The 12,604-nt window shown below is 34.8% G+C and overlaps 1 protein-coding gene across 1 annotated transcript in view; it reads right to left on the bottom strand.

Moving 5' to 3' along the window:
• Window positions 1-12,604, bottom strand: part of RNF19A (ring finger protein 19A, RBR E3 ubiquitin protein ligase) — a 52,601-nt gene that overhangs the window by 18,459 nt on the left and 21,538 nt on the right. The window contains exon 2 of the mRNA XM_028110346.2: window positions 10,567-11,336. Coding sequence (XP_027966147.1) covers window positions 10,567-11,240 — 674 coding nt within the window. The 5' untranslated portion in view covers window positions 11,241-11,336. The remainder of the gene's footprint in view (window positions 1-10,566; window positions 11,337-12,604) is intronic.

Genomic DNA, 12,604 nt, shown 5'->3' with positions numbered 1-12,604 from the left:
TTCTCAATTCAAAAATGTTTTTTCACTTCAGATTAAAAGACTGACAACAGTAGATTCATGACTAGCCCTAATACCTATTCTCTGAGTTAATATTTTGGCACTTCAATAATTTCTCACTTAAAATAAATTCTGGGCACACTTGGACATTCATCCCAGAGAAATGAAAACTTACGTACAAACACGTACACAAATGCTTGTAGCAGCTTTATTTGTAAAAGCCAAAAACTAGAAACAGTCTAGATGTCATTCTTCACTAGGTGAATGTTTAAACTATGGTGCATATATATGGAATACCACTCAACAACAAAAAGAAACTATTGATACACTTAACTCTGATAAATCTCTGAGGAATTATGCTAAGTGAAAAAAGTCAATTTCAAAGTTACATACTGTATGATTCCATTTATAGAACAGTTTTGAAATGACAAAATTTTAGAAATGGAAACAGATTAGAGGTGGCCAGTGATTAGGGATGGGGTTGGGAAGGCAACAGAGAGAGAGAGGTGGATGGATTTATAAAAGAACAATAGGAAACATCTTTGTTGTGATGGCATGGTTCAGTACTACGTGGTAGTGAATACACTAATGTACGGTGATAAAATGGTATATAACTAAATATACATACACACATAATACAAGTTAAACTGGGGAAATTTAAATAAGATTGGTAGATTATATCCATGCCCATATCCTGGTTGTGATGTTGTTTTACAGCACTGCAAAATGGCACCACTGGGGCAAAGAGAAGGATCAGGATTTCTCTTTATTATTTCTTATAACTACACATGAATCTACAATTATCTCAATAAAACTTACCATAAAAAATGTCTGGGGGTTCTGATTCTCTTTGAAAGAGACACAAACAAGTCTTATCTATGTATAAGAAGCTTTTGTAAATATCAAACATTTCCTTTTGGCTAGAAATTTAGGGGAGTTTTCAGGGTCCTCTTGTTATTGGCAATAAAATTTAAATAGTAACCATAACTGATATTTTTATTAAATTTCAAGATAATCTGTAAAATTAGAAAATTTTAAGAGTTGGGAAGTTCTTCTGCTTTTGGACCTGTTGCTCCCTTAGTATCTTACCTTTTAAACTTAAATTTTACATCTTAATTCCCATTTTATTTTTGATAAACCAATTCTCCAGTTACCATCGCTATCATAAATGTGTTCAAGCTTGATTAAAGACAATTTATATATATATAATATGGGGTAATTTAGCAAAGTTTAATCTCCCTGAGGGCTTATTCATTGCAGTTATCAATAAAAAGAAAAAAGTCTTCAAAGACTCTACACTTTATTTTTTATCAAATTATAATCCTAAGCAGTCTCTAAAATAGTAATTTCACTGAAAAGGAAGGAAATGATATTCTTTTTTTTAAGATTTTATTTATTTATTTGACATAGAGAGACACAGCGAGAGAGGGAACACAAGCAGGGAGAGTGGGAGAGGGAGAAGCAGGCTTCCCGGAGCAGGGAGCCCGATGCAGGGCTCGATCCCAGGACCCTGGGATCATGACCTGAGCTGAAGGCAGCCGCTTAACGAATGAGCCTCCCAGGCGCCCCATGATATTCTCCTCTAAAACTCTTTTCTATCCTAGCTTTTCTTGAAGGAAGGAGAGAAGAAAAGGGACATGGAGAAATCTGTGTGTGTGCAGGGGACAATGATGCTAAGACCAACTGCTTTTTAAGGTCAGTCACAATTTATAAAGGCAGAAGAGAAGTTTAGGCTACACAGTCAAAATTCCACTTCTACCACTTATTATCTGTATAGTTTCACATAAATCGCATAATATCCTTACAACTAAGTTTTCCCAAAACATAAAACACTGATTCAAAGAAGTTTGGCTCAGCCTCAGTATTCAGCCAAAATCAGCTTCAGCTTTAGTCTTGATCTTTAGAATGCCAAACAAGCAATTCATCATTTCAATGACAATTCTAGTACCTCTGCATCTGTGCTTGATTAATGACCATGTGATTGATCACACAAGTTACTATCCTTTCTATATCAATATAAATAATGTATGGAAGGTGCCTGGATGGAGCAGTTGGTTAAGTGTCTGACTCTTGGTTTTGGCTCAGGTCATGATCTCAGGGTCGTGAGATAGAGCCCTGTGTTGGGCTTGTTGGGCTCTGGGCTCAGTGTGGAGTCGGCTTGAGATGCTTTCCCTCTCTGTCCCTTTCCCCTGCGCTCTCTCGCTCTCTGAAATATTTCTTAAACAAACAAAATAAACATTGGTAGGCATTCTAGATATAGAATAAAAATTTATTGCTTCATATGGTAAATTTTACTGAAGTATAAATGCACATTGTGTTGGAAGAATAAAATGCAGTAATTATTAGTGAGAACTGTGAAAGCCAAATTTAGATAAGAACTTTCAAATCATTAAACAGGGATACAGATTTACAGTTAATATGAACACTGAGAGTGCTATAACTAAAGGAGGAATATAGCCTTTCTGAGTAAATAAATATTTATAAAAATATACAAGGTAGATTAATAGAAATTAGGTTATATCATAATTCTAACCTTTATAGGTTCTTCAATACTATCATATCACTAAACTAACTTAAGAACTGACTTAATTTTTAATTAACGATTTAAGCTATGAGTCTTAAGAAAAAGTCCTATTAGGGAATTCTTCACATTTTGACAAGAATGGAAAGCAGAATGTCAACTATGCTATTTTAAAATTTCATGACAAGAGAATTTCCACATCTGGTACAATATCCATGAAAACATGAAAGGGTATGGCAAGAAAACGGAGGTTTCAAAACACATTTTATTCTCAATAATCAAGCTTCAAAACAGCTTCACAAGTTGCTTGAAGATAAAAATTGCTTACAGTTTTGAGTCTAGAGACTTAAGCTTGTTGAGAATAACTGCTTATAAACAGTGAATACCTATTTGGATTTTTTAAATATGCTGTATAATTATCTGGAGCAAACTAAACAGCTAACGTGTAGACTAGCATTCCTGCATGATGATGTCAGTATTTAACATTTGATTATTTTTTAAAATAAAATTTTACATTTACTTTTGTATCACACCTTAATTAGTGATATTTGACTTTGGCCCTGGAGGAATATTAATTTAAGGTCTGGTCATTTGTTGAAAATAAATGTAGGTTTGATGCATCTCAGAAATTAGGATATAATAATAAAAAAGAGTTGTGATATTTAAATAAAACTGTGTGGCTGTGTGTTGTGGAGAGAGAGAAAGGGAGAGCAAGAGGTAGGGGAAAGCGCAGGGAAAAGGAAACAGAATTCATTCATGGGAAATCATCATATGTACTCAGAGATAAAGTACCTCGAACTTGTTTTATACTACTTCCCAGCATTTCTTTTTTAAAGAAAAAGCCGAGAGATCCTACCCCAGAATTAAACATTCAAGTCCCATTCAATCTGTACAAGTTAAAAAGAAAAATAGGCTTCCATCCAAGTACTAACCAGGCCCGACCCTGCTTAGCTTCCGAGATCAGAGGAGATTGGTGCGTCCAGGGTGGTATGGTAATCCTATTTTCATGTATATATTGTTTTGTTTGTTTTGATGAATAAAGGTAAGGTCGTTTGTCTACCAGTTTTTTCTTATGCTAACAGTTATTGAGTACTTACTAAGTAAATGTTCATAAACATTCAATCTATTAATAACTTTGTTAAGCATATTCTATAATACAGCAAGAATTAAATGTAGCAGTCACATATTTTGAAAACAGAATGTTAGGCCTCTTGAAGATGATTTTCATTGTGTGGGAGTCAAACTTATTTTCATTGGAAAACAGCTGTCAAATTACAATGGAAGCAAATGGTAAAACTAAATTAAATATAAAATGCTTCCTTTAAAGAAAAATTTCAAGAGTGTCTCTGTTCTGGTGTATTAAGTGTTATGTGGGGAAAAGAACACCCTCTGCAGAATGTCAGGGATAACCGAGTAATACTAATTAACCTAACATCTTTGGCTTGAACAGTATCCAAATCTTGGTTTAAAAGATGGCTCCATTTCCTTCTACGACCCATTATTTAACTCAAGTCTTACTTTCCATCTCTATTCTCCCATTTCTATCTACTTAAAAATGTTTAAACCTTCCTATTTAGCAGGAGTGGAGGGACAGGAAGAAAGTGAGAAAGATAAATAGGGATTGAAATCAAGGCAGTCTTTCCAGAAATATTTTCTGTTCACTGGATTGGCAACAGGAGGTCTATACTAAGGAAGTACTCAATGGTCAAGTTAGGAAAATGCTAAGCAAAATTAAAGTACTTTTTCATTTTTAATTACAAGATTTACTAAAAAAATTTTTAACATACCAGTGATCAGTATATAGTATGCACTATTTCCAGAATTTATTTCACCATGACGTCTCTTCCTGGGAGAGTTTCATAGTACTAGAGTTCTACAAATTACACTATTGATAACAGAGGAAGTAGGGATACCAGCTAGGGTACTATATTGTGTCTACAGCAAATTCCTTATGAAGGAAGAAGTAAAAAGAACAAACTATAACTTACATGAAATCTAATCCTAAGAAAAAATATACCCTTCCCCAATAAAAATTTTAAGTAAAAAATGAGAAAAAAGAATGAAGATTATCCAGGAGTCAAAGATGCCTTCCCCCCACCCCCCAAAAGTAAAGCTTTAACACAACCTTTAGAGAACAAAGAAAATATAATCACAAATACTATTTGATCCAGTTAGGGGGGAAAGAAGTTTTGCACCAAAAATCAATAGGCTCATGTTTCTACTTGCTAGAGGTTACTATAATTTCATAGGGGAGTGACTTGCTTAAAATGTTTGGGAGATCTAGATAACGTGAGGCTCATCTCCTGGTTCCCTCTTTTAGGAGCTGCTTCCTCTAGAAGATGCCTTCTGTTGTCCTTTCCACTACATGCTACAGGGGAGTTGTTGAGAACTGCCCAGGCTATTTGGAGAAGTCAGTCTAGTTTAGAAGTGGTGTCAGCAAGCCATTCTGGCTGCATATCTAAAGCCACACTCTTTAGTAGACTAATTAGTAAGAGAGCTGACATGTCTCCTATCATATCAGCTTGGTTCTGATTGAGGGTTTGAGGGAAATGTTATTTTTACTGATTCCCTTAAAACCACCAAAAATTTTAGTATCAATTAACAATGTCTGGTGTAGCAGCAGAATATACTGAATTACATAGCACTAAAATATATCTAGATCAATTTTATGGTTAGGAAGAACAAACTAAAAAATGCAAACTCTCGCTCAAGCAGTTTTCAAACTCTAAGCTCCAACTCTAAGGCTTTTATAAATGCCTATTCTAACAGATACAATTTGTCACTGGTTATGAATTACAACTTCCACTGAAACACAGTTTACTCATTATGGCTCCCTATACACAAAACTTGCTGTTTTCTAAGTCACATGTATTTGTTTCCTCTGGAGACAATCACAAGTTGGATCTGTTCTCTGTATAAAATTTCTAAAAGGTCAGCCTACAAAAGCATTTCCAGCATGTCAAAAGATGGTCAAGTTATGGCTAAAACCCTTCTTTGTAGGATGGAAATAAGAGCTATATGGAAATTAACTAGAATTTAAAAATATATTGTTTGGTTCCTAAGCCAATGGCCCCATTTTTTTAATCCATTATGAACAGTATCCTCCACCAGAATTATTTAGAATCATTTAAATGTCAGCCAGTTTGACACTACACAAACCTGATTACAGTTGATCACATTGCTTTAAAATGGCTTATTGCAAAAAAAAGTAAAATAAAATGGCTTACTGACAGTTCCTAAGATATATGAGTTATGTCAGTGGCATATAGTCAGATTGATTCATTCAACAACTCTTTATTGAGCATGGGTTAACCAGCAATTACAAAGAAAAATCAAATACTTTTTTCTTTTTTGCCCTCAAGAGGCTCACAGACCTTACTAAATCATTAACTATATTCTTGTTTAATAAACGTTCTTGTATATCCAAAGCTCCCCAGCAAAGTCAGAAGCACTTACATGAGATAACAGGGATAACGTATGCTGGTAGAAGGGTGGCCAATTGAAACACATGATGACAAAAACTAAAATGCCAACTTTTTGCTATCTGCCTACAATGTAAAAACTAGGCTTCCTGGGCAAAAGGTAATCAGGTATTTTTACTCAAGATAGGTTCTATGCATTCCTTCCTATGTGCCCCTCACCTCACGCCAACACTTCTAGCCATGGCCAGATTCTTCTCTGAACCTGTGTAGACTGTGTGTTATAGAAGCAGTTTAGCTAACTTCACCCCGGTTAAATCACAGCACACAGGTTTGGCTCCTTCTCAAGAGGACTTTTCTGAAATACTTTTTTTAAAACAAGTTTAATTTGTCCTGGCCCTCAGAAGAGTAGAAAGAATACTAGGTCAGAAACCCTGAGAGATCTCAAATAGAAACCAGGTCAGCTTTTCTTTCTACTCTAAGCTAAGGGCAATATTTTTCAAAGTGTGTTAAACTACATGTTTAAGTAAAATTAATGTCAGATACAGAAAATGGTCATATTGATAAATATCAAATGCAAAAGAAAAAATTCATAATTTCACTTACAGCATTTCTAGAAAAAAGCCTTTCAAGTGTGTTGTACAACAGAAAGGGTTAAATACTACATACATGCAAATGGTCCTAGCTGGCTATTTCTATTACTCACTGCCTAACAATCAGATATTTACCAGTATTCTTTACGCCAGATTTAAATAATAAATGGATTCTAAATAAAATATGTCCCTCTGTGGAGTCAAAGATTTTAATAAGTTCCAAGAGGGCAGGGATTTTTGTTTTTTGTTCATTATTAAATTTCCAAGTACCTGGCAAACGTGCATAAAATATTTGAACGACTGATTTTTAAAAATTAAGGCAAAACTTCAGAAATGGGACACAAGGAATGATAAATAAGAGCTACAAAAAACTTGCTGTGTACTAGGAATTATGCTAGTAATAAAATTAGAGGTCTAACCCAATCCTTATAACATGATAGGACAGAGATTTAAAATCAGGTCTACATGCTCATGGTAAGTAAAACTGAAACCTTTAATGAAGGCTTATGTAGTATTCCATGTTTTCAAAGTACACATATGACTTTTCTGTTACTGGCTGACAGTTTCTGCATAACACAACTATAAAGCCTACAATGTAATCAAGTATATAAAATATGCTCTTAACCTAGAGAGACAACATAAATCAAAAATAAATGACAATACATAAATAAAAGTAATGTTGACATGTTTTCTTTGTCCTTTGTGGGTAAGACTACTGACAACCACCAAGAGTTAATTTATAGTCAAATTAACCAAGGCTAATTCTTTGTTAAACTTATATAACAATCAAGTGGTTGTTTTCATAATAACAGAATCTATTAAAGTAGGTGTTTCTATTATTTTATATTTTATACTTGAGTTAACATTTAAGTTATCTTCTCCAAAATATTTAGAATATTAAGCCATTTTATTTTTTTTTTAAAGATTTTATTCATTTATTTGAGAGAAAGAGAGAGACAGGGAGAGAGAGCCAGGGGAGGAGCAGAGGATGATGGACAAGCAGACTCCACTCAAGCCCAATGTAGGGCTTGATCCCACAACCCTGAGATCATGACCTTAGCCAAAATCAAGAGTTAGACACTTAACCGACTGAGCCCCTAAGCCATTTTATTCTCTGACAATGAAGTCTCAATAAGAAGAAAATGGGCAACAATAACCCAAAGTGTGAGTTTATGGAACATTTTTAAATTTTACTGAAAAATGTCACCCACACAAAAAGGATTTATATATAAAAACAAATACCCCTGTATCTACCACACAAACTAAGAAAAGTATTAGTAGGGTGATCATATAATTAACAACCTAAGCTGAAACACTTGAGAAGGGTAATGCAATTAAAAATTATAGTAGAAGCATAAACTGAACTATCTCTGGCAAATCAGAACCTATGGTTTTACCTTATTTATCAGTGGCTTTAGAAGCCACTTGATTGCCCCTTCAAGTTCACATCCTCCTTTCAATAGGCAACCATGAAACTAAATATATTCATCCATTTTACTGTTAATGAACACTTTTTTCTTGTTTGCTATTATGAACATTTTTTTTTTTTTAAAGATTTATTCATTTTAGAGAGAGAGTGCATGAGCAGGAGGGGCAGAGGGAGAGGGAGAATCTCAAGCAGACTCCCCACAAAGTGCAGAGTGGAGGCGGGGCTTGATCTTACAACTCTTGAGATCACTACCTGAGCTGAAACCCAGAGTCGGATGTGTCACCCAGGTGCCCCTATTATGAACATTCTTAGACATGTCTCCTAACTAGATGTCTCCAGGCACACAAGAGTTTCTTCAAGGTATTTCAGTAGGAGTGGATCTTCTAAGTCACAGGGTAAATATGTATTCAATTTTAATAATAATATGGCAGCAGCTGAGCTAATCTTACACCTATATCTTTTTTTATTTAAAGATTTTATTTATTTGGCAGGGAGACACAGCAGGAGAGGGAATACAAGCAGGGGGAGTGGGAGAGGGAGAAGCAGGCTTCCCGCTGAGCAGGGAGCCCAATGCGGGGCTCGATCCCAGGACCCTGGGATCATGACCTGAGCCGAAGGCAGATGCTTAACGGCTGAACCACCAAGGCGCCCCACCTATATTTTCTTTTAAGTTTAAATTTTTCCTTTCATTTATAAAACTTCCCTTTACAGTCTGTTTTTTGTTCTGGTGTGTTATGTGTAGTAACAACCTAATTTGTTCCCCTCAAATAGGTACTTTTCACAATTCTGTATGTTGAAAAATCAATCCTTTCCCAGTTGGTTTAGCATGTTTCCACTAAAATCAAATTCTTATATAAACAAGAATCTGTCAGCTGTATCTATTGTGTTCTATGAAGTTGATATCCATTAGGAACACATGATCAATCAACACAGCTCAAGAGAATATACCTATTTAGTGACCAGAAAATTTGTGCCCAGGATTTACTGTCTCAATCTCTTGGGGCCATAGCTTCTGACACTTAAGCCTTTTAACTCATGCCATCATTTTCAAACTTTTTCTTTTAAAACTATTAAATGCTTGAAGACCTTGTGAAGTACTTTTTACCCTGGGGTTCCATGAGTGATAGAAAACCACCCTCTTTATCCAGACAAAACACAACATACGGCATATTCCTCACTATCTGAACTCTTGCTAAGTGAGTATTTGCTATAATGATCTGCAAAAAGTGTTTTTAACTAAAATTTGCTGTCCAACTTGAAATCTAATAAATGTGTATGCTTGCACCAGTGAAAATGCTGTGCAGGGGTCCATGGGACCAAGAGTGATACAACTGTATCCAAGCTGTTCTTTTGACAGGATACTGTCTCCTGCTCAAGTTATTTAAAGGTATTGTTCATTATCCCTATTTCTTCCAATCTTTTTCTTGAGATTTTAGCTCTTCATGGATCCCAGAGTTTGCTTCTGTCATATACCTGGAAGCACAGCCAACCTTGGCCCAGTTTAGAAAGTATCTTTAACATATTATTTTATTATTTATATGTTCTAGTACAAGCTCCCTGCATTAGAGGAAAGCACAGTTTAAATGTGATAATGAATAGTATTTCTAAGTCCTTCACACTACTAATGAATTCATAAAATTTTAAATAATCAGGTAATTTTTTAATGTTTTATTTCCACTGAAATCCTTGGTGGACAGTTAAGCGTTAGTTATACCTGGGAAAACTGGTTGGGATTTGCAAAGGCTGGAAACATATTATTAGTTTTCTCATTTAAAATGAGAGATATAGCCTAGATGAAATCTGAAAAGTTGCCATTCAACAAGCTTTTAATAATAGATTTGATTCAGATGATGAATCCTGAAACTTCATCTGAGAAACTAAACTCACATTCCACCCTTGTTTCGGCTTATACCCAATAATCTTGAAAGTTCTGGGTTTTTCCCCAACTCTTAATTATAAATAATCTCTAGCTTACTAATGGTATGCTAAATAACATCCAGTGTTTACAGCTTTTGTTATTCTTGAAAAGCATGACTGTTTAGTCCTAGTTATGACAACCCTACATAGTAAATGCTCTATAAAGAGAAGATGCTGTTAGCGTAATAATCAAGTATATAAGCAAAATTATTTTAAATCTTGAGACTAGCAGTACTTATGTCATACCAACATGAACACATGTCACTGTGGCACACATTAACGTGTCTTTTGAAAGGGTCATTTGAGTTTATACAACCAAAACCCCCCCTAACCAAAACCAAACAAAATCCCTGATCATTTCATCTGCTACACTAAAATAACAATTTTCCAAATGAAGGGGATAACCAATTTTGCCCACAACTAGATCCTGTACCCTACCATCCTATCCCTTTCTTCCGAAAATGCTCAAATGAGTATGTGATGAGACACGATATAAAAATGAGTAAGATAATATTCCTGCCATTAGCATCTATGTAACATTGTGCCTGGCACATGGTATATACTCAATGTAAGTTTGTCTACTAAATAATGAATCACCTGACATGTTAAGATTCTTCTTTTGAGTAATAGCTAATTCTTATTTATCCACAGAAAAAATACTAACTCAAGAAAAACCAAACAAAATCTTACCCACAGTCTGGAGCTGGACACCACCTACAATCAGGATCTGCAACAAGCCACCGTCTAAGCATAAATTCTTCATATTTTTCCATCAAGACATCATCACTTAATATCAAGCGAATATCATGGGGATTAAACCGTTCAGTACATTCTGGGCAACTGATATTAACTCTACTTTCAGAAATTTCTATCCTTAGATATTGTCGTAAGCAATCCACACAAGATCTATGATGACAAGTCATTATCTCAGGAAATCTGTCTTTAGAATGCCGCAAAAGGCACAAAGGGCACTCTATAAAGTCTCCAATTTGTTTGCTGATAGAAGTTAATCCATTGTCAGAGGAGGTATTTGTAGAGAAAATGGAGTTCTTATCAGTACACATTTCAGAATGTATACTTTCAATGCTCGCAATTCCATCCACCCCGCCATTTAGCTCCCTGGATTTACGTTTGTTATCCTTTTTTCTCCGAAACAGAGAGCCTATTGAAATTCTTCTTTTTTTGGGTGCCTTTTTCACTGAAGGCAAGCTCACAGACGAAGCAGAAGACTGAAGATCACGATCTGAACCCATTTGCCGATGTAAACTCATGTCTAAAATGCTCATTAGAATTGAGTCAGGGTCTGTGTTTACACACAGCCCTTCATCATATTTAGAGATAAAACCTATTTCTTGTTCTTGCATTCAGATTAAGTCATGATGTAAGAAAAATCCTACTTGGTTCCTTCAGCGAATTCTTGAAAAAGCTTGACTTAACAGAAGACTGTTATCATAGATGGTCTGAAAAACAAAACACAACATCAAGATAATTTTATTGTATTCTTAGTCTGCATGTTTTTTAAATAAACTTACAACCTTACTATGAAACTTCAAACCAGTATGTTCTTTAATCATTAGCTTTTTTTTAATAAGACCAATTTACTGACTAGTCTACACGAGAATGTAAGAATATACAGTGAACACTAAACAAGTATATTCTTTAATCTTAATATTCTAGATTTGAACTAACCTTACCATTATTAAAATCTCGTAAGAATTTTTGATCATTTTCACTGAGACCTCAATGATTCCCCACTGCTTTTCAGATTTTAATTGACAATAAAATATACATGCAAATACAAAGGGTTACTAAATATAGCTTATACAATCTTGAAGAAGACCAAAGTGCGTGTGTGCTCTTACCCTTCCAGATGCAATGACTTATAAAGTTACAGGAATTAAGAGAACATTGTGGTACATCAAAGGCTAGATACAGAGACCCATGGAGCAGAATATAGTCCAGAAAAGAAGTCCCACGTATATGGGGATACTTGATTTAGGTCATAGGTGACAAAGGCCTTTTCAAAAATAAAACAAACAAAACAACATAATATTGTTTTACTGGTTACCATCTGAGAAAAGGAACTTAACGTATAGCTCACCTCATGCATAAAAATCAATTCCAGTTGGTTCAAAGATCTCTATGAAAAGTAAAATCATAAAGCTTCTAGAAGTCAACAGAAGAGAATATTTCTGTGAAAAGACTTCTTAAACATACAAAAGTACTAACCATAATAGACTGAAAAATTGGAATATAATAAACTCCAGAGGCAGTACTAAGGGAGTGGGACAAGACAGCTGCCACATATAACTAATAAAGGACCAAGTACCCAGAATATGGAAAGAACCCTTACAAATCAAGACAAAACAGACAATCAAAAAGAAAAATGGGCAAGGGATTTAATAGGCACTTAACAAAAGGATATGAAAAAGTGCTCAACAGCATTTGTCATCAGGGAGATACAGATTAAAGCTACATTGAGATACACAACCCAGCAGGATGGCTAAATTTCAGACTGACATTTCCAAGTATTAGCAAAGATGTGGATTGCTGGTGGGAGTGTAAAATGGCACAACTACTTTGGAAAACTGTTTAACGGTATGTACCAAATTCGAACATATACTCTATTACCCAATTATACTACTAGAAATAACTGCACAAGAGAAATGAATGCCTACATGCATCAAGAGATACATAACAATATTAATAGCAGCGTTAGTTATAACAA

Source organism: Eumetopias jubatus, unplaced genomic scaffold, assembly GCF_037043125.1.
Source record: "Eumetopias jubatus isolate StellerSeaLion01/CBP00866 unplaced genomic scaffold, mEumJub1_p1.0 scaffold_4, whole genome shotgun sequence".
Taxonomy (NCBI): Eukaryota; Metazoa; Chordata; class Mammalia; order Carnivora; family Otariidae; genus Eumetopias; species Eumetopias jubatus.
This window is presented reverse-complemented; position numbering and strand designations above follow the sequence as displayed.